The sequence below is a fragment of the Lepisosteus oculatus genome, chromosome 9 (genome assembly GCF_040954835.1).
Source record: "Lepisosteus oculatus isolate fLepOcu1 chromosome 9, fLepOcu1.hap2, whole genome shotgun sequence".
NCBI classification, from domain to species: Eukaryota; Metazoa; Chordata; class Actinopteri; order Semionotiformes; family Lepisosteidae; genus Lepisosteus; species Lepisosteus oculatus.
This window is the reverse complement of record NC_090704.1, coordinates 13,518,931-13,544,689: the sequence shown is the minus strand read 5'-3', so window position 1 is coordinate 13,544,689 and position 25,759 is coordinate 13,518,931. Positions and strand designations below refer to the sequence as shown.

At 35.5% G+C, this 25,759-nt stretch overlaps 3 protein-coding genes across 4 annotated transcripts; 1 reads left to right on the top strand and 2 right to left on the bottom strand.

Moving 5' to 3' along the window:
* Positions 1-38: 38 nt before the first annotated feature.
* insl5a (insulin-like 5a) lies at positions 39-2,137 on the bottom strand. Its single transcript, XM_006634927.3, has 2 exons — positions 1,888-2,137; positions 39-878 (listed from the first exon to the last, which is right to left on the bottom strand). Exons 1-2 carry the CDS (start codon positions 2,057-2,059, stop codon positions 718-720), a joined length of 333 nt encoding a protein of 110 aa, XP_006634990.1. The 5' UTR covers positions 2,060-2,137; the 3' UTR covers positions 39-717.
* A 2,721-nt stretch (positions 2,138-4,858) lies between these two features.
* On the bottom strand, positions 4,859-14,706 carry dnai4 (dynein axonemal intermediate chain 4). Its single transcript, XM_015355423.2, has 17 exons — positions 14,549-14,706; positions 14,207-14,390; positions 13,808-13,995; positions 13,532-13,644; positions 12,701-12,857; positions 12,104-12,243; positions 11,511-11,690; positions 11,201-11,395; positions 10,599-10,762; positions 10,190-10,276; positions 9,763-9,914; positions 8,377-8,534; positions 7,667-7,791; positions 7,181-7,279; positions 6,517-6,743; positions 5,624-5,777; positions 4,859-5,016 (listed from the first exon to the last, which is right to left on the bottom strand). Exons 1-17 carry the CDS (start codon positions 14,596-14,598, stop codon positions 4,966-4,968), a joined length of 2,424 nt encoding a protein of 807 aa, XP_015210909.2. The 5' UTR covers positions 14,599-14,706; the 3' UTR covers positions 4,859-4,965.
* Positions 14,707-15,350: 644 nt separating this feature from the next.
* mier1a (mesoderm induction early response 1a, transcriptional regulator) lies at positions 15,351-25,243 on the top strand. 2 transcript variants are annotated; one of them, XM_069194156.1, is made up of 13 exons: positions 15,351-15,673; positions 16,860-16,884; positions 17,124-17,269; positions 17,668-17,853; positions 18,184-18,313; positions 18,483-18,547; positions 18,666-18,738; positions 19,419-19,570; positions 19,963-20,044; positions 20,293-20,387; positions 22,266-22,312; positions 22,659-22,786; positions 23,495-25,243. In XM_069194156.1, the coding sequence occupies exons 1-13, from the start codon at positions 15,632-15,634 to the stop codon at positions 23,827-23,829; spliced, it is 1,506 nt and encodes a 501-aa protein (XP_069050257.1). In that variant the 5' UTR covers positions 15,351-15,631; the 3' UTR covers positions 23,830-25,243. The 2 variants fall into 2 exon arrangements, with proteins under 2 accessions (XP_069050257.1, XP_006634992.3); XM_006634929.3 differs by having other exon boundaries at positions 15,352-15,673; positions 22,185-22,312.
* The last annotated feature ends 516 nt before the right edge of the window (positions 25,244-25,759 follow it).

Sequence of the window (25,759 nt, the reverse complement as noted above, 5' to 3'; positions counted from 1 at the left end):
GATTGTGAGTCTTCAGTCATTGACACATTTAGAGATAATAAAATGTACAGTGCAGGCTTATGTTTTTATTCAGATTTTCTTGGACAGCTTTAAGGGATATGCAGTATTATTTGTTAGCTATTCATAGCAAAAATACAGGACATTTAAAACATTCACATTTTAAGGCAAGTTTTCGGTAATTCCCTGATTTTTACCACCAAGTATAACTCCAAGAAATTAGGATCTCAGTCAATGATGACTATATGTACTATACATGAACACTCATTCTTCTTTCTCATTTTAAACATCCACCTGAGCGATTTAAAATGTAAAAAGATGGAAATAACACTTTTTAGCAGTGAATCTCTAAAATGCTTTTGCCTGGGTAAATGTCCCATAATTGTAAACCAAAAAAATCTAAATGAAGCACACAGACCTGCATCATAATGCACAATATAATCCATTTAGATAAAATGGCAAAGACAGATTAACCATTAGATGTGTATTTCTTATTAATGCTTTTTTATGACTACAAATTTTGTTTAAACATGTGTTTCCTACAGATTCAACAGGATTTTCAACAAAAACTGATATGAAAATCATATCAAGAAAAATGTTTTAAGCAACGCTAGTGGCAGTTTTAATTTTAACTTTTGTCTTTGTCAGGTGTTAATCAGGTCAGAAAAAGTCCTTTCCTCCATGCTGTTGCTCTGTGCTGCTGTGGAAATAATCCTTCCTTCAGCACAGAGAGCTCAGGTCTTTCTTGTTACATCCCCACTGGCAGCAGGCTGTGGTGAGAAGCTGGTTGAGGTCTCGTCTGGTTCGGAGTCCCATATCTGGCTCCGCCAGTTCTCTGTACCCCAGGGTCTCCAGGTTATCAGTGTTGTCGCTGGCCAAACCTGGACAATTACAGTACAGTGGAAAGAAGTGCATTGTTTCAAAGTGCAACGTGCAGATGAATATACTGTAGTAAATCCTTTATTTTATAAATGATGAAGATATCTATCAGTATAGCAGTATAGCAGCCATTTTGAATGTTTGTGCCTTTTTATTTTTTATTTGCTGTTCATTGGTTAAATCATAATTCATGTTTATACTTGTATTACACAAGTATACTTGTGAGGGCTTAAAACATATTTTGTAAGGTTTTCACAAACAAAAAAGCACATTGACAGGAACAGTTTAAACAAATCACACCAGACACTACACAAGACTACAGTAAATAATAGCCCAGCATCCATTTCCATTCTGTAAACAGATGGCATTTCATTAGTCTGAAAGTAATAGGTGCTCTTCTGTAGCTCATTTCATCTTCTGTTTTTGTTGTTTTTCAGCAGTCTAATGTTAATTAATTTTAATAATGTCAGGAAAAAGGTTAATGATGTTCAGCTGCTTGAAAACTGAATTTGGCACTAGTAATAAAGTAGTTTACATGGTAAGAGCAGAATCTGACTGCTACTCAAAACAACTTTTAATTAAGTCCTTCATCGACAATGGAAATATATGGTATTGATAACGTATACATTTAGTGGTCAGCAAAAGAAAACATGCAATATACTAAACCTGTTCTCAATGGCACAAAACAAATGCAGTACATTTTGTTTTTTAAATGCAGATCTGAATTTCAAAAAATGTATAAAGAAGAGAGCTGTATAATGAAGCACATTCAAAGATCAAAGGAAAAACATTTGAACTCTGGTGTATCTGGAAACTTTTGCCAGTGATTTTTAGACATTTTAATAGTTTTACGGGAAGCAGTTTCATAGTTATTAATATACATTTTATTGTTTAAGTATTTTCTGATAATAGCCTGTACATTATACACGAATAAGTGAAAATATTCAGCCTTGCAATTGTGCTTTACATTTAAATACCATTTGTCCATATTAAATAGTTCAATGGACTTACCCATCAATTCTTTTTCATTCAGAATTCTTCTCCACCTTGAGCTGCCACAGGTATAGATTACAGCTCTGATAAATTCTCTGCCACACAACTTGACAACCTTAACCTCACCCTGGACTTCAGCTGCTGAAGCTAGCATAACAAGCAGGAGTGCAGGCAAGATCACAGATCGCATTGTGTCTTGAGGAACTCTTTAACAACTGCAAAGAAAATGGTGAACTCGTCTGTCACTCGTGTTCCAACTTGAAGCTGGTCTGCGCTGCTGTCTTTAAACTCCGCAGTTTCTTTTCAATTTATACCCTGCTGTCTTGTTACTATTGGCTAAGTCCACCTCTAATTCTTTCTGTGTCGTATTGCTTGCCCATTCAACTAAATCATTTTATGTTTTCCATAATGTTTAATGACGCCATCTGTGACTCGCAAAAGTCCTCTCATGCAATCATCATTTTACAACCTTAGCAAGGACTGAAATTGCACTCTTTATAGAATGCATCTTTTTAGGAAATCCAGGATTTAAGTACTAGATGATGCTTGTAGTATAGTTTTATTGGGGAAGAGGTGGTAGCCAACTTCTCTGTAGCCTGAATTGATTATTATTATGTTGAAGAAATCATTTTGCTGTATTATTGAGAAGTGGCTTGTTTTATTTCACTGTGTTGGGAAGGACTCTGGTCTTGTTACTGTCTGTTTTTGTGTTTAAAAAATCTAAAATAGAGTCAGGAAACCTTCTGATCCCCCCAGAAAATAGTTTGCAGTGTTGTATGTGCACTTCAGCTACAGTGGCTGGTGGCTTAGGTGATTCTGTAGCCTAGAATAAACGTTCCAGAAAAGGATCTTTCTGTACATTTTTTGATGAGCTTGATGAAAGAAAGGGTGTTAGGGTGGAAAGGGAAGATAAGTGAAATGTGGTTCTTGCTGTGTCAGGTGTGAAAGGCAAAATGTACCAAAACTGGGATACAAATTCTATGGAAAAGTCTTCCACAATTTTGAAATCCCTCTCACAGATTTTTAATTAACCTGATTTAGCCCTCTCTGCCCACATCCTATGTCACTAGTTCTCCTTACTCACCCTTTGCCTCATATTCTTGTTCTCTTCCTTATCCCCTCATGCACAGCCAAAATGAAGTTTTAATTCATCTTTCCTTTTATTTTTCAGTATGTAATGCATTTTTACTTGAATAAATAATCATTTGTATTTGAACTTGCAGCTCCACACTTAACTAAATTCGAATAATACACTGTATTAAACACGGTCTGGATAAACATTTTTTTATGACACGCTCTTCAATTATTAAGTGTTTGTTCTTTTTATTTATTTTTATTATAGTGCTATCAGGTTTGAAACCCTAAATGCTCATCACTTCTTCTTATATACATTCAGGGTTTCTAATATACAATATATACAGTATTAAATGAACGTGTGAATGAGGGAATATCAGTACAACCTCTACCTTCACGTATGCTTGCATATTTTTAACTAAGGTTTTTTGTTATAGTTGCATATTAACCAGCAAGAAATATACTTTTATTTAATATGTCACAAGGAATAAGAAATCACATTTTGCAGATCCATAATCTTTTAATGATACATTTCCACTAAAACTACCTGAAATTTACAAAATACAGACACTTAATTGTGATAATTGAAAATTAAACATTCTAGTTATGTACAGATAAATGATTGCACTTCAGGTTTTGTTTAACTAGCTTTTAATGTATATCTTATTCAAATGTTGACTTTAATCGTTTTAAACACAAGCAGGACAGAACATACTGTATAATCAAAAAGTCCTAATTTATGAAAGTCTTAAACTCAGATTAGTTAATATTGTTCTATATATGTTAATGAATCAGGGAACTACTTTTAAACTAGAAGCATTGTACTGTAGTTTGGTTAATACATTTATTTTGGTTTCTTGTTGAAATGTTCAAATCCAATTATTTAAAAATATTCTCTAAAATGAAATATATATATATATATTCTGTGTAAAATGATTCTACTACTTGGATCCTGAGAAATCCACTTTCATTCATCTTGGCAAGCCATGTTTCCCTGTAAGATCAAACACAATGGTTCATCCAGAAATAAGAAACTAAATAGTTAGTCTAGCCCATTTAGAAGTTAGTAACTAATTTTCTACATGTTGGAATACTAAACCGAACCTTTGCTATTCTAAAAACATATCACATATCGCAGGCTGGTATATTAGATAAGACACTATGGACTTACCCTGCCTGTCTGCATCTTGACTTCATAGGTTGCATAGAAATAGGGCTATCCATCATGGTTTCCACTGAAACCTGCACATTTGTGGATTACTATGGTAGTTTCTACTGATCTGTCACACTTTGAACACAGTAACACAGCGCACTAGTGCCCAGCATTGTTGCTGGGGGTACATCTGGGACATTTAATGTACAGTACATCAGTGATATTTCTGGCTTACTGGGAAAAAGAACACAAGAGGCTGGCAAAGCTTTGGATCCTTGTGCTCTGGAGTATTCTGTCAGGTGTCCTTCCATTTTGTGTTAGATGTTGTTTGGTTAAACAGTAGAAAGGAATGAATGCAAGTGTTGTATAAATTCTCCATCACCTCTGATTTGTATTTCATGCCTTGTGGTTGCACAAACCACTATGTGAAAACCTCAAGTATTATTTCACGTTTAACTGTCCACCTAATACGTGAATGACCCTCACTACTTGTGCATGTCAATCCCACATTACAGTCCAAGCTTATTCATATGACATTTTATAATTCTGTTTCAAAATCAGATATTGTCTAATTTTTGTGAACAGTGTATTATGCTATTACTCTGGATATAAAGCTTAAATAATAAGATGTATATTTCTGGGTAATGTCAACTGAATAAGACAGTTTAAATGCTTTAATCGGATTGATCTTCTTCACATGCGACTTTCTGTCTACCATTGTACTTATCTAAATATCCATGATGTAAACAGAATGACAAAAAATGGAAATGTTAATTTTATTTAGATTCCTATTATAAATGTATTACACAAACAACATGTGCCCCAAAATACAGTATACTTGTCTCTTGCGTCTTCAGTATTGATGTTTATTACAGCTGACTTGCCAGGGTTGACCCGATTATGTCGTATAATGCATTCACCTGTGAACAAAGAATATTTAAAACAAGTAAAATTACCTTTCTTAGTTATTTACCCAAGCTATGAGTAGGATGTATACTTACTTCCATGCACTACTTTAATTGCCATACCTTGGTGTTTAAATGGGTAACTAACAATGAATTTAACAAAATGGCTACATTAGTATGTGAAACATTAGCTTGGCAGATTTCAGCAGGGTGAAAAAAACAAATCTTTCAGGGATCACTGACAAGAGCTCAGATGGACAAGATAAGGTTTCTCTGTTTTCAAGAACCAGACAAACAACTTAAGAGAGTGCAGACAATTGTAATAAATGCTAATTGCTAAATGGCACTCTAATTTTCTGAAAATGACATATCATAAAGTGACTCTTATATGGTACTGAGATCATTCTTATTACAGTTAAACATAAGGTCACAAAATTAGTAAACTACTGTAAACTGAAAATAAGTGAAAAAAGCCAAAAATACAATCCCATCCCACTATAATGGGATGGAAATACTGTATAATGTGAATTACATCAAATGTGTAAAAATGTATTCATTCATCTTTTGGAATTATAAAAAGCTATTCTTATGTTTGTCTGTTCCTTTTTTAATTTAGATTTACCTGAGTATTGTTTCCAGTAGGCAAGTTCTTCATTTCATAAACACTGACTTGTCCGTCACTATCTCCAACGAGAATACAGTCCGTTTCATTGGCAAACAGTAATGAGGTCAGTTTTATCCCAGGGCTGGCGGAGCTCACAGCAATAGGGTCCAGACTGAAATACATGATGTAAGTGTTATTTCTAATGTTACTGTATTGATGAATAGTGTCTATAGTCCTTTACACAGTAATAAATTATTTAATTTTCTTTTACTAAAGTTAAACAGCAGATAAAACTGCAGATGGAAAAGGATACAAAAAAATTACTTACTTACAGCCTAATACAGTATGTCTATAGTCTTACTAAGTAAACTAGCTCATTTGGTAACGACTGTGCATTTAGGGCAAGGATACACAGGTTTCAACTGGTATGTGCAGCATATCCCCAAACAGGATTCAGTCACCATCTCTCAGGCATATGTACACCCCAAACCTTGCAGTGTCTCTTCCAAACAACTGAAAATTCCACTATGGCAAAAGACTAAACTTAAAAAATTCAGTTATTGGTTATTTTAGGGGTTACATTCTACATTCTTAAGTCTCACAGTCTCTTCACAGCCTGCTTGTTTCTGATATCTATTGAAAGTACCAAAGACAAGCAAACAAAACTTAATCTAATCAATTTGTTGGAATATATATTTATACTAGAATATACATTTCAGTAGTAGTAATGGTGTCTATTTTCACAGTGTCCAATTTCCATTTTATTATAATTTACATATAGGTTTTAAAGATCTTAGTGAAAAAACTGTAATGAAAAAAATAAAATGTTCAGATACAGACGCAACACAGTCACGCACAAAGTGACACTGCCGTCCTGAAAGAAAAATGTTTTTTTAGGTGGGAACACTTACATGCTAGAACCAAGATTCCAGATCTCTACTCTTCCTTCATTCACTGCTCCAAACACAGTGGCCAATTTAGGGGACCACATTATGTCAAACACAGCTCTGTACGTGGAGGCAAAGCCAAGAACTGGTTTAAACAGATCTTGCCTCCAGAGATGAATAGTCCAGTCAGCTGAAGAACTCAGAAACACATCAGGGCAAAAGGGGGACCAGGCAATTTTGTAAATAGGCCCCTGAAAGAGAAACAGTCATGTAACCTTTCCTCAGGTGATAGATTCTACATTTAGAATTAGAAAGCAAATACAGTATGTTGTTGTAAGTATCTAGCATCTGAAAAGCCGATGCGTTTTTTCTTGAAAGATTTAAGCAAAACATTATACCAAAACATTACCTTGACCGTCTTCAGTCAAGACAGCTTTCTGTTTGAAATATTTTTATTCTACACAGCTTCATATCTATGAAGGGTACATTAAAAGATTAAACTGAGTAATGAAATGAGATTCAGGAAAACACCAAGACATAAGCCACAGTGCTAAAACTATTTTATAGACAAAACCACAGAAATAAACAAATATACTTCTACTAGATAGATTTAAACAGCTATGTAGTCATTAAAGTTACAGACTACATCTTCCATATAATATACAAAAAGTAACTAACAAAGACATACTTTGTGAGCTCTATAAGTCTCCAGATATTGTTCATTATATGAACATGAACATTTATGAATATGACCTTCTTCTGTGCCAGCCAGATAAATGTTTGAGTCCTGCAAGGAAATGAAAAACAAGTGAATCAATGCCAAATAATAATAATGTCAACATAACAGAGTTCACTGGGATAACCCAGAACACAAAAGTAATTGTGGTTGCCTGATTTACTGGATTAGTCCATCTAAAATGCTTAGTTATGTAACTCAGAAGACATTTAGTTTCTCTGAAATGTCACTAATAAATCTTGTATTCCATTATTTGAGAAGTTCACAAATAAATATGACATAATCAGCATATCAAATTACTTTATCACTAATTCAGTTCTGAAAGACTAATTATTCTAATCAAAATATTGTTGTGTCAATATGTCAATATTGCAGTGCCATTATACATTAATATGCATTAATAATATATTAATTAGTTAAAGGAAATGTCAAACTTGCCTTAGGATGGAAATCAAAACACAGCCCAGGTGCCTGTCTTGAAATTAAAGCCTCAGTCTTTCGTTCTTTCTCGCCTGCTGGTTTCTTGACTTTTTCATTTCTCGTCCTTTTAAGTTTGATCAGGTCTGAGAAAAAAAACATTAAAATAACTTTAAATTTTTGTTTTCCCATCAAATGTTAAAATTCTGAAAGATAGAAACTCAATTTAAAAAAAAGCAAGCTGATTCTTGCCACACCGTAAACCCCCTTTCCCAGAAATATTCATCAGAAATGGCAACTTATTCAGGGAACATTCTACATTCTTTTCAAGCAAATGAAGGAAAAAAATATATTATCCATGTATCCATTTTCTAAACACTTCTTCCAGTTCAGGGTCATTTGGAAGCCTGAGCTTATCCTGGCAAACAACAGGCAAAAATCTGAATAAACCCTGGATGGGAAACCAGTCCACTGCAAGACAGTGCACACTTTTCCCAGAAGCCAATTATTTGGACTGTGGAAGGAATCTGGAACACCTAGAGGAAAACCAAGAGAACTTGGGGAGAACATACAAACTCCACACAGACAGCACCCCAGTCTGCAATTGAACCCAGAGTTCCAGTACTGTAAGGCATGGCCACTATGTCTAAAATTATAAGATGTGCTTTGTGAAGATATTTCAAAGGTGGTGTCCATTGAGTAAAACGAATAAAAAGAAATAAATGATTTACCAATGCAGTCTAGGCCTTTTCTAAGGTACCATTTGGTAATCCTGCCATCTGCAGACACTGAAATGAGGGTCTCCCCCTTGTCCTCTCCTGTAGTTCCCTTCTCCTGCTCTATCCACTTGACTTGCCATACAGGGCTGGTGTGTTTGTTAGCACAATCACTGAAAAATGAAATTGATTTCAGATGCTTAAACCCATACAGAAAAGACTAATGCAGCTCAGTACAGTCAGTTACAACTTAGCATCTACTGTATAATATATCACTACACATTTTATATTGTTTTTATATGCCGACTATCACAGTATGCTTTTAATTTAATAAACCATATTCATTGCCCATTGAAGCGACACTTTTAGAACACTAATAATGACATTATGTTAATGAAACTGTAACATGAATGTACTGTAGATTCCCATTACAACTAAATTACTGCAGCCAAGCACTGGAAGTTTGCTTCACTCTTTGACACAATGAAAAGCAAAACCAAGAACCTAATAAGAACATTTCAAATGACATAAAGCATGGTTAAAAACAAGAAATAAGATTCATGTGCCTCATAAAACTTCATATTTACTGTGACTCACTTCTCATATTAAAGTTACATCCTTTCCATCACATTCTTCCAGATTGAGAAACTACATCAAACTAAAAATCTACCATTAACAGGAACTGTCTAGAAATAAATGACCAAAACAGCATTAGGACATTTTTTTACAAAACTGTGCCAACTCATTTAAACACAATTAAAAAAAAATCTAATATGGAATAAATGCAGTTTTAATTCCATTCTAAAATGGTCTGTTTTCTTGACATTTAGGCCCAGTTTAAATCAAATTGTCAAACAACTCACCAAATGCAAATCAAAAACCCACAAATTGATAGGGGATTTCTTTTTGGTTTAAATAACAAGTGTTCAGCATCTACAGATAAACAAAATACTTCTTTATACTGTTTTCAGTTTACCATCATCTTAGTTTCTCAGTTTATGGGCTTGGAAGTTTGGTTCAACTTTTTATTAATGTACCTTTAACTATTCTTTAAGTAAGAATGATGCTGACATTAAAGGTATACATCAATTTGATTAAATGTTTAAACTAGCAGTATTTACTTAAGTAGTTAAAGGATACTTAAAGAATGTAAAGAAAATGAACTGTAAACATGCAGTACACTGCATCTAATCCAGATCTGATCTTGGAAGGTTTTCATTCTGTCTGATCCCTTAAATACATCATTGAGCTAATTATTGGTTTAATCAGACCTATTTAGCACCCTCTTCTAGTTTTCAGATGCTAAAGCAATGAAGAAGCCTAGAAGACCCAAGGAATGGCACTCCTCCGAAACTGGATTTAAGTTATTCTAGTTCAATTTTTCCTTGATTACAGCCCCACCTGCTGTCTATTACTGGTGTCTTGTCTTTGCTCTGCACACTGTAGATTGCTATACTTCCATCATGCATTCCCACGGCCAACAGGTTTGCACTATTAGCAGAGAAGTCCAAAGCTGTCACACCGCTTTCACAATGGAAGATTCTTTCTGGCCACTAAACAGAGAATACAGTCTGATTAACAACAGACTAGTTATAATCTTCTTATAACAACAATCTCAGATGCATCAGCAAAAATTTGAGAATTCAGATGACATTCCAAATAAATGGTTTCTGCCACTTGAAATGAATTCAATCCAAGTGAAAGAATTTATCAGATAGATGTGGTTGTTGCATTGACCTTATTGTCATTTGTAATAATATGAACCCAAAATATTCTAGGACTTGGAATTTAATACAATATAAAAATCTTAAGAGCTTCTCATCCATACCATTGGATTCTTCAAAGACCAACAACAGACTAGTCCAGATTTCTGGTCCCTGAAATCAAACTGCCCATAGCCAACAGCCAGAAGGTCCTACAAGGGAGAAAAGATTACAGAGATTCAGGTACAATCTGGTACAAGCACATTAATTAGATAGTTCTCATGGCATTTTTTGATTTTCCACCAATGTTCATTTGGATAACATACACTATGCAGCCTGCTTCACTTTGCTTTTATTTAAGGATCAGCAGTACAAGCAGTACCAATTAATGGGTTGCCCATCCATCCATTTTCTAACCTCTTCTTCTAATTCAAGGTCACAGGGCTACCACAGCCTATCCCGAGCAAGCAACAGGTGCAATTCCTGAGTAATAATGAACAAAAACTACACAAAATTGCAAAAGAAAATATTTACCGTATTCTTCTTGTTCCATGCCATGCTGCTTACATTGCGACCCTTTGTGAGATCACATGTAAAAGACCACAGGCGATCTAACGCTGGTGCCGAAGTTTCTACAGCGGTCTCCTCTTCTTTGTCACCTTCGATAACCCCTTCCTCTTCACGTATACAGTCGGGGTCTACACAGTGTAAAAGGTCTCGTAAATTACATGTCAATGGCTACAAACCACAGAACTGAAAACAATAAATGTCTCAGACTAAGCCTCCTTATTACAATGTACAATACAATGTACTTAACAGTGCTTAATTCATCATTTGACTCTTTTTCTGTCAATGTGGTTTTCATTAGTATTTCATGGTTAAATTAATCATGCCTACTAAACTACAGTACATTACACAAAATATTTTTCTAATTTTTGACATCTTCAATAATAATGCAATACATATAATGCACACCTCATCCAAAGTCCTCTATCACCAAAGCAGTACTACAAAATTTGTTTTTATACAGCTAAAATATGCATTATTACTTGGTATGGCATCATAAACAATATGAATCAGAACTGAATTTCACATTCCATCAATTTTCACATTATGCAAGTAATATAAGAATGTACCTATAAGTATTGGAAGTTGTCTATAGGCTGCCAGCTTGGGCTGAAAGATGTTTTCCATGAGGATTCTCTCCATAACAAATAAGTCCTGTTGGAATTTTTCAGACTGCAGGATTAATTCAGGATCTAGCTCATCTTCTGTAGGCATCATTTGTAGGACAGCACTCTCTATATCCATCCCTGAACTGGAACGGCTAGCTGAAACACAGCGATTATTTTATATTTTATATTATATATTAAACAACTTTCTTAACCTACATCAACATTTAAATTTAAAATTGTATTTTTGGAATGATACACTCAAGTCCCTTACTTATACTTGTTGTACTTATAATCGACATTGTTCTTTCAGGAGCTCTGCTTGCATCCAATCTGTGGGTTGAAACACTTTCTCTGCGGACAGATTTATCTGTTTCCAATGCCTTTATAGGCTCTCCTTCTGCAGTAGAGGTGTTGAAAGTATCATACATGTCCCATGTGGTTGCCATCACAGCTGAAAAAAATATATTAAGATATTAGTTTTCAGTAAAATAGATGAGGGACTACAGAATTTAAAAACAAAGGATAAGTAATACAGGATGAGAAGGGATCTAACTCTAGCTAAGGTTTGGGTTAGGAGCCTGACTTTCTTTAAAACGTGAATGCAACCTTCCACTAATTTGAGAGGAAAATACAATAAGCTGAATCAAAATATTAGTCTGAAATTACTAAGCAACTTCGCCAAACCAACAAGAGTGTATCAACAATAGTAAAAATCTATTTTGGATAAGTATTCTGTTATTGGAATTTCCCTGTTGAATGGTGTTCTCAGTGAGGATGGTTTCAGGCTTAACCTGGGTAAAAGTCAGAAATACCCAATACATTTTGGTTTTGTTTGTTAATATACCTGGACAAGAGCCAGTTTACCTGCATCCACCATGTTGATTTTTTCACACTGAACTTCTTTTGTTTTTGGTGCCCCATTAAAAGTCTGCATCATCCTTTCAACATACTGGTCATTGCCTGCCCTGTTTTTACAAACTTCCTCATATCTGCTGTTTTTCTCCCTTTGGATAAACATAAAAATGATATGCCACATTGAATGTTTATCAAATAAGATCACTTTATTAGCTATAGACAATTTCTTAGGAATTTGTCTTTTCGCATACCCCAACTTGCTCTCCAAGAGACACACAGACACTCAGACAGGGAGAGAAGCTTGGGGTCAGAGCGCAGGGTTAGCCATTTATATGGCGCCCCTGGAGCCATTGAGGTTAAGGGGCCTTGCTCAGGGGATAAATGTAGGATTCCTCTGCTGGCCACAGGATACAAACCAGCAACCTTACAGCCACAGGCGCAGATCCTTAGCCACAGAGCCATCATTTCAGCCATCATTTCAGCTTATTTCAGTGTTCATTATCGACAGATGTCATGCTACACATCGGCTCCACATGTTAAATGAACACTTACAACTTAAATTCATATAAATTCCGTCATGCAAATGAAAAACAAAAAACAACCTACTTGATAGTTTCGGCTTCTTCGGAATCCAAAGACACAATGACAGCTGGCATGTCCAGTAGCCAAATGGTTTCTGTTTCGGTCAAACATCTGTCTACAATGCTACACAACACTTCTTCTGTCAATTGTTCCTGTACCTCCTCCCTTCTCACCTGTACATCTGCGTACACATTAGAGAAATGTCAAGAGGTTGACTGATAAAGCAGGTGCTTTTAAGAATGTGAATTCAAAATTAGACAATGTTCTCATCTTTTCTTTTCCATCCATCCATTTTAGATAGATAGATACTTTATTGATCCCGTGAGGGAAATTGCAGAACTGTTTCTAACTGTTTCTTCCAATTCAAGGCTGCAGGGGTAGAAGAGGGGGCCAGATCCTATCCTAGCCAGCAACGGGCGCAAGGCAGGCCACACCCTGGATGGGACGTCTTGGCAGAGCGGACAGACTCACACCTAGGGCCAATTTTCCAAGAGGCCAATAAACCTACCAGTCTGCTTTTGGACAGATGCTTTCAGGTCTTTTGACTAAGATCAGGTGTGTGTTTCTGGGCTGCGGGAGGAAACTGGAGCACCAGGAGGAAACCCACATGAACACGGGGAGAACATACAAACTCAGATAGCATCCCAAGTCCAGAATTAAACCCAGGGACCCAGCACTGCGAGGTAGCAAGTCTAACCACTCTGCTTCATTTTTTTCTTTTACTTTATAGAATTTTCTAAACATTTAGTAAAAGATAAACTATACATCCCAGAATGGCCCTACAACACAGCCCTTTAAGTGGACTTTTCTTGACAGTGAACAGCAAACTAAAGGACACGATTCTCCGACAGCAACCTGAAAGGCTGATGGTGACATCTCGCTTGGAACCTGGATCCTCAATTTCCTCATTCATTGATTCCATCATTGATTGACTTGATCTAGAAACAGTACTGCTTCCAAAAACTGACCTGTGATAAAGAAAATAGTAATTTACATAACACACATACAGTAATCTACAGTCAAATGTAATCTAAAATGCAACCTTCAAAGAGATTGGTTATACAGTATATACATACTGTACAAAGCAACGATTTATTCAGATTGTGCTTTCAAATATAATACCTGCATTACCTAGTGAATGGCCCAGCAAAGCTTGCATTGACCCCAGTCTGGCACACAGATATAGTAGATAAGAAATCGGACGCATTGGCTGACGTCTCCTGAGATGAGAAGATTTTGCTCTGTTTGGACTGCACTGCACTTGGATCAGGGTGGAAGAGTGGCTGAGGAGTGACATCTTTCCCATTTTCATCAAATACCTTCAAAAAATGAATATGTATTTGAGTGAAATAGAAAAAGTAGTGCACAGCACCAGGCTGTTACGGCTTTATTTCTCATTACTGGATCTAAAGCAATTCCTTTTTTTTTGCCTTGGCAACATGTTTGTAATGTAAAGCGACAGGTTATTACGGTTTTATTTTTCATTGCTGCATCTAAAGCAATTCCTTAAATATATATATATATTTTTACCTGTGCAACTTGTTTGGTTGTTTGAAGAGGGCTCTTATCGAGCGTCTTGCAGTCTCCTTGTAAACTCACACTTCTCCGGCTCATTGACCCAACGCCGCTGCGATTTATTACACTTTGGTTTAATCTGTTCATTCCTGAGATAGATGCATTCGCTATTCTAGCATTTACATTCAACCTGGAAGACCTAAACAGAAGATTTTAGTAAATATATCACATATATTCATAAGGCATGCAGTCAAAATTATTGCAATCTGTAACATTATTGTTTTAAACTACTCTCCTTAGCGAGGAGGTTGTTATAAAATCGGGCTATTTAAGGATTTGATGCTATTTCAGACTTACGCTGTTACTTTAACAGTTGGCTTCTTTAATTTTGTAGTGCTATGAGACATTTTGGTAATATCTCTACAATCGGTTAATGAAAAATAAATAAAAAAGTTAAATTCACATATTCTCTTCAAACACGCCAGTATGTTTCCGGATAGTGGAAACTGTCTTGTTGTAGGTTTCCATGGAAATAAGCTCCTCCCCTTTTTTATGGCGAGCCTGCGTGGGGTCAGAGTTCTTTATGCCCGGTACCTGCCCTTGTACAAATCGCTCTGTTATTGAGATTTTTTATGCAAGGAAAATTTTGAACTATTAGTATAACAACAACATGGTATTGTGGCCTTGGTTTTTTTTGTACCATAACTGTATAACTGCACAAACGCATTTCTTAAATTCAGTAAGCAAGACTTGCCAAAACTCCCATGAAAGTTAAGAGCGAACGACCAATAACATAGTGAAAGATTTTAAAATGTACACTGTTCGCAGAATCTGTATTCTGGTAACAGAGGTTCTACATTTTTCCTCCAGGCTAAGTTGACATATCAACACATTATTTAAATAGTTGTCTATTGCTCAGTAGCTCTTAAGGCAACCTGCGATCACATGGTCAACACGCTTAATCAATGGGGACTCTTTGATTAGCAATTCAAATAAAACCTCGTCATAAATCCAGGGGAAAAAAATAAAACATTTATTTATTGTTGAACGACGTTCGATTACAGCGAAAGGTATATACACGGTTAAAATTTTTGAAACCTCCTAAAAAATTCTGAAGAAATATTGTAGTTTGCAAACGCTCCTCCCTCCTGTCCTACACTTCAGCGCGTTAGCTACTATACTGCAGAGCTCAGCTGTGAAAACTACCAACATGAAAAAGGGGCGACAGAGACAGGGGTTTGAAAAGCTGCTTTGCTATTTTTCTTATAAGTCAAAAGGGCCATCTGCTTAAAGGGAACTGAAAGCGTTATGGTGACCTAAATTATGTGCTAAATGCGTGTGAAAGATTTGATTATTTTGATTAAGTGCTTTGAAAGACACGAAAGGCAAGCGACAGCCTAAGTCACGTGATCCGGAACAAGCTCCATCCGGGACCTGGCGATGACCCGCAATGTGACCCTCAGCATAGCAAACATGGCGGAGGTAAGGAGGAAACTCATATAAATATTCTGTAAAATAGATTTGCTTCGTAATATTTTAATACTGTTGAAACTCGGAAACAATATAGTAATAAAAACTCTGAAAAATATATTTCAAATTCATGCTGTCTCGAATCTCTCAGAAAAATGTCCAAACTTGTTGCATTTTGTCTTAAATATGTTATTTGCAAACTTCTGTAATTTCTTAATTAAAAAAAATAATTGGTACTCCACAAAAACGGCGTATTCAATTTTGATATGTAAGGCGATGCTTTGTAATGTCTTGTATGGCGTCCGTAAATGATTTTGAAGATTCTTAGCTGTAATTACCAGTTTATTTGTGTACAGCTATAGTAGTTCAGGCGCGCTTTTCGAGCCTTTAAACTTCCAGTTTTATCCACTAGGCCTGCTAAGTACTGCTGTCTGTGGTCGTTTGTCTCTTTATTATGCATCGGTGGGTTTGTAATTATGTTAATTAACAATATTTTAAAGATCATCGTTAAATCTCGCGATTTTGACAGAACAGTAGAATATATTCTCCTAAGCTAGTTTTTGTTGCGACAATACTGGTCATCACAACCTTTGAAAAATATTGCAAAGAGAAAGGAGTTTAATTTTGTTTTTTTATTACACAATTATGCCAGTTTTAGCAGTTCAGTTCTTTTTTTCTTGTGGAGCATTTTGAGCTAATGTATGTTTAGAAGCGATTCGCTTTGTAAGAATTAAGCGGCAGTTTTTTGATAGTAGTTCTAAAATGTTCGTCGGATGATTTTTCATTGATGCCTTTTCCAGTGGGGATAATATCATAAGCCAAAGAACTACGGTTAAAATGAACATCGTATCAAATGGTCTAAGTCAAATACTGTGCAGATGCTTATTACCAGCTAAGTGTGGTGTGTTTATTGTTAGCCCTTTGCCCTCTATGTAACGAATTATAGTAAAAAATGTTATTTAATTTGTTGTACCGTAATATTGGCTTCATTTGTAGTAAAACCAACATTGAAACGGCTTTCCTTTTTTGAGTTTTGTGTGTAGTTAATGATTATCGGGATGCTTAATCATGGTTTTGGAGTGCTGTGAAATTTTAAGGAGTGTAGACGGGTATTTTTATAGAGCTTCCTCATTTCAGATCTAACCTTTAACCCTGCTTATCTGAGGTGTTAACGTAGTTTTTGTTTTGTTTTCTGTAGCCCTCCTTTGGGAATTCGAGCCCAGGTAAATATCCCTTTTTTATTTTGGCGTTGAATTTGTCAGTGAGTTTTATTTTGCACCAGAGGACCAGAGGTAATTTCTTGCTTTGTTGTTGACATGAGATTGTGTTCAATCCGATGTCTTCCACTAATGTTTGATTTGCTTTTTCTTAATTGTTTGCATGACACTATTTTTACTGGTGCCAGTTTAAGTATTCATACTGTGTTTTTTTTTCCTTGAAATGGGTGATTGTCCTTTGTCAGGAGGTTCAGCTGGCTCAGATGACCATGAATTTGACCCTTCTGCTGAGATGCTCATTCATGATTATGATGATGAACGAACCCTTGAAGAAGAAGAACTAATGGAAGGGGAGACGAATTTTAGTGCTGAAATTGAGGAACTTGCTCGGGTGGGTCTTCAATTGCTTTTTTAATTTTGAGCAGCAAAAGTAAAAAGAGACATGAATGACCTCCGCATTTGCCACTTTGGGTGGGGTGGAGGGAGAATTTTAAATTGCTTCTTGTCTATTTTCATGAGTATCAGCTAGATAGTAAATTATACTCGTTTGAAGTAGGTGTTGAAGTAGTGATGCAAGCAATAAATTGATCAGCTAAAAAGTTTTAGTGAAAATATAAAGCAGGGAGCTGCTTTTTAAGTGCATAAGAGAGTATCAGATTTTTCTGTGAGAAGCTGATGTTGTGTCTGTATTTATAAAGCAAGCAGCATATTGTTAGTGAATTTTTTTTTTTATATGGACTGAAAGTTTCCTGAACATGTTGATGAAGGTGTGTGTGTGTTTTGTCACAGGAAGGTGAGATGCCAATACAGGACCTTTTGAGTTTATATGGTTATGGAAGTGGTGGATCTCATGAGGAGGAGGAGGAGGAGGATGATGAAGAAGAAGAAGAAGAAGGGGAGGAGGAGGAGGAGGATGGAGAAGATGTAGATAATGATGAGAACAGTGGGAGCACTGGGGATCTGAAAAGGAATAAGGTTAGCTTACTGTACTATCATGTATTCATTTATCAAATAGTACTTTCAAAATTGCCTGAAATTTCTGTCTTATAATTCATAAGATAGCCTGTGTGTGGTTCAGTTTGTTCTTTTTCAAATATCGGTCATGTTCAGAATGTGATAAGCAAAAGTGGAAAAACTGATAGATATTTATGTGCCATATAGTCTTTTTCACCTTATTCAGCAAATAATGTACCAAAAAATGGAAATCAGAATCACTGACTTGTCCTTGTGTCATTCCTTGGCTCCTATAGTGCATATTTTCAGAATTTTCTTTAAAAAAAAAATGCTTCTTTATCTGTCATGCAGGATGAGAGGGTTAAGGATTCGTCTGGTCAAGAGGATGAGACTCAGTCCTCAAATGATGACCAAACTCCATCGGTCACTTCTCCTGATACGTCAGAATTAATCCGATCACGCAGATGCAAATATTTTGAAGGTATGTAGCAAAATAATCTCAATGCAATATTGCTTTTTCCTACATTATGACAACTATTAAAGCTATTTCAAATGACAAGACTTTGTCTTCAATAAGAAAATCGGTCATTTCCAATAGATGCAGTCTTCCAGCACATGTTCTATTTTAACTAAATCTTTTTTTAACCTAGGTAATGACCCTGAAGAAGAATCAGAGGAAGATGAAGATTATATTCCATCTGAAGACTGGAAAAAGGTAAATAACTTAATAATGAATGAATGCATTAATGTGCATAATTTACTTTTAGAAAATGCACAAATTTCACAATGGAAAGTGCATGTCAAGTGATGCAAGTATGATTGCTGTTTTTCAGGAGATAATGGTTGGGTCAATGTACCAGGCTGAAACACCATCTGGACTTTGTAAATATAAAGACAATGAGAAAGGTATTTCTGTATAATACAGCTGGTGCTGTGTATTAAAGCAAGTGAAGTTAAAGATGTTGTACCACAAAACATGTAAAAAACAAACTGAACCCGACTCAAGGTCCGGTTGTTTGCATTTCAAGCAGCACATCTTATCGAAAGGGGAGTTCTGAAATAACAGAATTTGTCATTTTTATTTGGCAAAAAAGGCAGGACTTGGATTGTGAACGAGCACTTTAGAGCACGGATACCAGCATATATGCAATTTATTTTTCCATTTCTTAACCTGCCCCTGCAATATTTTATATGAGACAGTCATATAGGACAGTGTAATTTTAAAATCTTACATAGCAGGAAACACATTTCAGAGATATCAAAGAGGTTTGGTCTTGTGGTATATTTCATCAGTGAGGGAAACCAGAAGGCAGAAAGGAAAACTTATGGCGATGTGTATTTTACTGGAAAAATAGCTACTACTTTTATACCTAAGATTGTGGGAATATGGAACAAGTCTACCAGCCATCTTGTTCAAATTATACTCTGGCTTTCAGGAAGCCCCTATAGAGTAAGGTCTGCCCTCATTTGTAAACTTGATTGTATTCTTATTCTCTGTGTACTCTTAGCGTTGCTGCTTTTTTACTTTTTAAATTTGATGGAAAATATCTTCAGTGAGTCTAATTTGTGTTATTTCTTCAATGCAGTGTATGAGAATGATGACCAGTTACTGTGGAATCCAGAATTCCTTTCTGAAGATGCAGTTGTTGAGTTTTTGGCTGAGGCTTCCAAACGTACAGGTGAAGAAAAGGGAGTAGATGCTATTCCTGAAGGATCTCACATTAAGGACAATGAACAGGTACAGTTGAAAGAGGGATGTGGGCATTTGTTTCTTGTGAAATGTGTTCAGGCTGTGTATATGTGAAATTGACTAGAAACATTTCCTGACAATGTCTTGCAAATCTGTAAAAATCTCTGCTATGTTTACAGCTTTCTGTGTTTTCAGTGAAATATGTGAGGATTTGCACTTCAAGTCTACAGTAGTATCAGACATCATATGTACATTTATGTGAAGAATTGCTCAAACTTTTATTTATGATGGATACATTTCAACTGCAGAGAAAATAAATATTAGGTTAATTTTCTTCTTGTAATTTTCTAAATTGGATTAAAAAGATGTAGTAATTGAAAGGAATATGCAGCAATTGGTGTCCTCACTTTTCCCCTTATTGTCGTTTATTACTTTTTCAGGCCCTTTATGAGTTGGTGAAGTGTAATTTTGATGTTGATGAAGCCTTGCGAAGACTAAGGTTTAATGTAAAAGCAGCTAGAGGTAAGGAATTTTTTATGCTGGATTTTCGGGTGTCATAAATCATTCTTTAAGGTTATGGTGCTCTCTTTACTGAAAAAGATCTGCTTGTAGGTTTGAGAAGTAGACACAAGAAGTATGTTCTTTCACAGAAATAGATTACAGTGTATAATTGTACATCTTTCAAATTGACATTGGTATTTTCAAGCTTGTATTTTCAATGTGATTATGGCCTTTCTTGAAGAGTCAGCATTTTACTCTTATGTCTTTAGAAGAACTGTCTGTTTGGACAGAGGAAGAATGTAGGAACTTTGAACAAGGACTTAAAGCCTATGGAAAGGATTTTCATTTGATACAAGCAAACAAGGTAATTTTTCTTTTGATTTTTTTACGTTTTAAGCCAACGGACATTTTTATAAAAATGCATAAAAACCTCTGTTATAAGTTGTTGAAAATTTCAAGATTTGTCTAAAAGTAGGTAATGTAGACTTAAAGGGGAGCTGCAATTTTTAGATTTGTGGGATGGAAAGAATCAGTATTGAAGAGTGCATTTCAAACCGCCATAAATTGTAAACAGTAACTTGTTAAACCTTCAATTTACATCACAAAATAAAATTTCCAGCTATGCACACCATCATGTTCTGTGATTTAGAATGAGACGACAAAACTTCTGGTGATGTGAAACAGCCTTATTACACTGTAAACAAGTGGGCTTGTGAATACATCTCTTTAATCCAATAGGAATATTGTTCTGGATTTCAGGACAGTTTTGCAGGCAAATACTTCGTTAACTCTGCATGCAGATTATGTTGGAACATTTCTGTGGTGTAATGTCTACTACACAACCTGTATTCTATGTTGGAACATTTCTGCGGTGTAATGCCTACTACACAACCTGTATTCGCTCCTACATCGCATTACATTAGTCATTACAGTGGCTAGTGGGCAGGAAGGGCCACTTCACATCACAGTTTGTGGGAACTCTCCCTCTGGCCCATGACGAGACCAGGGGTTTGCGACAACGTGCAGTACTTTTACCATGTTCACAATTTTCTGCTCAATTCAAAATTTGCATTGTTTGTTTCTCTAATGTCGGTTTGTTACTGAGATTTCATAACCTGTCTGAGAAACTGGAGCTGCAGTTCCCCTTTAATTTAAGCAGTTGCCTTAAAGAAGGAATCTTGTCACAAGATTCTAAGAAGAATTACACTGTCTTGCTCAGAACAAAAATCTGATCATGCATTGTTAGCCCAGTAGTATGGTCCAATGGTATCAAAACCTTGAAGGAACACTAAAAATATTTTGCATCTTGCCTAGCACAGAGGGTTGTCCTTTTTTAATCTTTTTCTTTATTTAACATTCACAACTTGCAGAATCCAAATAAACCTCATCAGTTGCATTCAGTTAGGCAAGTGTGATCACTTGGTGGTAATGTTGATGTATAGTTTAACAATTTTTTATTTCAAATGTGCACAAACTGCCATAATGAAACAGCTGCTCAGTTTAATCTAAAGTGTGGCTCTTGAATTGTTAAGTAAAATCTCTGTAAACACTGATGTTCACTGGAGAAACTGGATGGCTGCAGTCTCTAAGGTTTTATACATAACTTTACCATCCTCAAATCTAGGTAAACAGGAATCAGTGGTTATATAGACAGCTTATTCCAGTAAGATATGTCCAGGATACAGTTAAAATCCCAAGATATTGCAGCCCTCCAGGACCATGAGTGAACACTTAACAGTTCTCTCTTTTCACTTGTTTTTGTGCACATCTCCCTTTTAAGCAATTGTCCAGAGCGGATCAATGCATTGCAATAATGCATTTATTCTAGATTTACCTAATGCGATATATGGTCTTTGTAAAGGCACAATTAATGCTTTTATACAGAAGGAAAATGGAATGCTTCTGAACCTAAACAAATTTGAATATGCCACTAGCCTTATCAGCTTTGGTTTTAATAAAAGAAGCTTAAAAAGTAAATTCTGTGAAGCTAACAATTTTATATGGAAAAAGATCAAAGCTATGAGTAAATGTGCAAGTGACAATAAATGGTAAAACTGTATTTATTCTTATTCTTTTTAAATGAATATTTTCATGCAGCTCAATGTTTTAATAACCCTGATTTTTAATAGAAATTTCATTTGTGATAAATTAAATTTTTCAGGTGAGAACTAGATCAGTAGGAGAATGTGTGGCCTTTTATTACATGTGGAAGAAATCTGAGCGTTATGATTTCTTTGCACAGCAAACCAGACTTGGGAAAAGGAAATACAACCTTCATCCAGGTGTTACGTAAGTCATTTCCATTGGTAATTAGAGCAGACAAATATACATACCCTTTATTTATTAAACATCTCATAAAGTATTTTCCATCTTGTTCGATACACATGTATGTATTGCATTTTTGGTGTAGTCTTATTTTGTAATGCATAGCTGTTAAATGGATCTCGAAGCCGCAATCATTGTCAATTACCAGTAAATGCAATGAAAATGTTTTGATGAGGTGGAAATTGTGGTTGAAGAATTGAAACGTAGATATGTTCTTATCACAAGTGTCGTTGTTTTGGGCGTAAGCCTTTCACGTTCAGTGAACAGCTGGTACACGTAAATAGTTGTAATCCCCTTTTGGAATTTTCAGAGATTACATGGATCGTCTCCTCGATGAGACGGAAAGCGCTGCATCAAGCCGTGCTGCTTCTCCTCCCCCCACTACCTCCAACAGCAGCACCAGTTACTCGGAGAGGGATGACAGCAGCAATCAGAACGGTGAGCCGGCATTCCTCTTCCTCCAAACGCCACACCTGGACGTAGCCTCCACCCCTTCTTAAAAACCAGTCGGGATGAAAAAAGTCCCAACGGGAATGTGAAGAAACCTTTTTTTTTTGTCAATTTATATTTTCCCGTTCTCAGAAAGTCTCTTTTAGTAAAGTTCATTTAATGGGATTTGTGGGAGCTGCATTCTAGAGAATAGAATGGTTTGAATTGGAAACAACTATTACCGTCTTTTTTTACTTTCTATTTAGCGATGAAAGGGTTTACAAACGGAACATAACCAGAACACCAGAATAAACATTTGCCTTCATCTTACATTTTTGTTACATTGTATATATAAAAAGAAATATTTACGCTATGCCAGCAGGTGTGTAGCCATACAAAAAGAATACAATTGTTTGATAAGAAGTACAACAAACAACAAAAAAGTCCACACAAAGATATCACTGCATATTTTCTCGTAAACTTGAATCAGGTCCCTGTAGGGAGAGAAATTCAATCCATTTTGAGATTTCCCAGTATTTGCTAAACCTCTCTGCCTGCAATCTAAGAGAGAAAAAGTTATTTTTTCCATTATATAGATCTCATTCACAACATTAACCCATTGTTCAATTACCCTCTTTTCTAATCACTGTTGCGTGTGTTACTTTGAGTAATGAAGGTGACTGAATTCACTAAACTCTTGGTAATATTTTTTTTTAGGAATAGTTGCACATATTGTGGGGGACCTTCCTTCTGGGATAAATGAAGTAAAAAGTGAAGGGACACAGGCCAACGGACCTTCTGTCCACAACCAGGAGCCACCTGCCTTAGACAAAGACACTAACGGTTGTAGCAAACAGGACTCTTTGAGCGACGGCAGAAGCACTGCTGGCGAAGAAAGTGAAAACGGCAAGCATGAGGAAAGCTACGACAAGTCTGCGAAAAGACGGAGGATTGAGAATGATTTGACCAGTGAAATAGAGAATGCTGGCACTTCTGAGCAAGGGACCAGTACTCCTGTAAAGCCTGAAGAAACTTTACAACAGAATGACTGAAATTGCTGAATAAGGCTTTCAAAGAGCGAAACCAAATTCTGAACCGAATACAAAGATGGGCTTCCGGGACCTATAGGGTTCACCAGTGCTAGAAGAAATCATTTGATTGTATTGAATATGTACCTACAACCCACATTTTGTTTTCTATCCATAAGTAATGTTGCTGTGAGAGCTACATTATGCCCTTTCAAAGACCTGTCTAAATTTTAAAATATTTCCTGTTTGTACCACAAATTCTTGGTAATATTTTTATATGGAAAATATATTTATATTTTTATTAAGCATATCATAATACTAAATGCTCTTAAGCCATTTTATGCAAGAGGTCACTGTTTGGCAAACCAGGTATCTCTTGCATTGAAAATAGGGATACTGGAGCTTTAAAGGCACAAGATCTTGCACTTTTTTGTACAAGTGTAGCAATCGGGCTACATGTCATTAAAGCAAATAAGAAGCTAGAACTCCTGGAAGCCTTACACAGACCCTCTTGTTTTTATAGGAAAAAATAAGCCTGTGGGCATCCATAAGGTTTGTTTATATTATCATCTTGACATCAGTGATGTCCTGTATATTACTGATTATTGGGCAGAAGAAATACAAACTGTATTTTTCCAGATTCTTTGTAGACTTTGAAAGTTTTTTTAGAAAGTACTTATTGAGATCTGTAAAGTTTGTATAGTTTTCTTACTTTGTACAGTTCTTACTTTCATTATGAGAGACAAAAATGATACTAAATATTGATGTGAATCTCTATTGGCATTTTATTTTACTTGATAGGCTGTCATTTTCAGGATCCAGCTTTCTAGACACCTTAATTGTGCTATCATGTTCATTGACATTCCTTATTCCTAAAACTGATCTTGCACATATGTTCCTTTATGAAACCAAAATGTAATTTGCAGTTGATTTGCAAGATAAAATGTTGGATTGGTATTTGTATGGGACATCATTCTAAAATAGAACTAGCTTAGTGCAATACACTCACTTTCCTCTGAAAGTACTGCTAAAATGATACCAATCACTGCAACAGTGTGTTCATATTCCAGTTCAAATCCAAATGCTGCTGCTGTTAAACTAGCATGTATTATGTTGCTATTCATCAGTCACCACTAGTTCCACGGCCAGAATGATGTAATATACTAAGGCTGTGTTGGCTCATTTGTATGCTAAAATAGCTTAACTGTTCTATATTAGTTTGCTGCTGTCTGGATGTCTTGAAATAGTTTTTCGTACTTCTTGCTTTAACTTGCATAAATGGAGTTTTAATTATGCAGTTTGTCTTAAAGCTTTACCTCTGAAATAATGTTCATTGACTTATTTAAGTTATAATTCTACTCTGGGTTTTTTTCTGATGAATTGTGCATTTTTTTCCATAAAGCAACTTGTTAATTAAAACAAATTTTGTTGCAAAGTTGATGCAGTTTTATGGCTTTTTTTCTCCTAGGGGGTTGTTACAGATCAAATAATGGATGATCCAAAATATGGTAAAAAAGGAATTTTTTTATATGGCCTATATTTTGAAAGATTTTTCCTTCCTATTGTGCAAGATTCATTTGGTCAGAGCAGCACTGATTTACCTGCATAAATGTACATAATTATTTAAAGGTTAAAAGCATCATTTAGTTCAAATCATTTATATAGGAGGTAGAAACAAATTTAATGATATATTAGGGGAATTGGTTTAAATCAATACCCTTTAAAATACTTTAAAAGACTAAGTGTCATGTTTTAAAGCTGTCAAAAAAGTGAGGAAGTCCTCATCAGCAATTTTACCTGGATCAGGTTTTCTTCAAGTGGTAAGAGAGCTAAAGGTTTTGGGAAAAGAACTGAAAGTGACTTACAAATTTATTCTGCAGCTCATAAAATGAGTTAACATTTAGAATTTAAGGTTATGAGTCAATTCAATTTCTGATAGAGTATTCAACTGAAA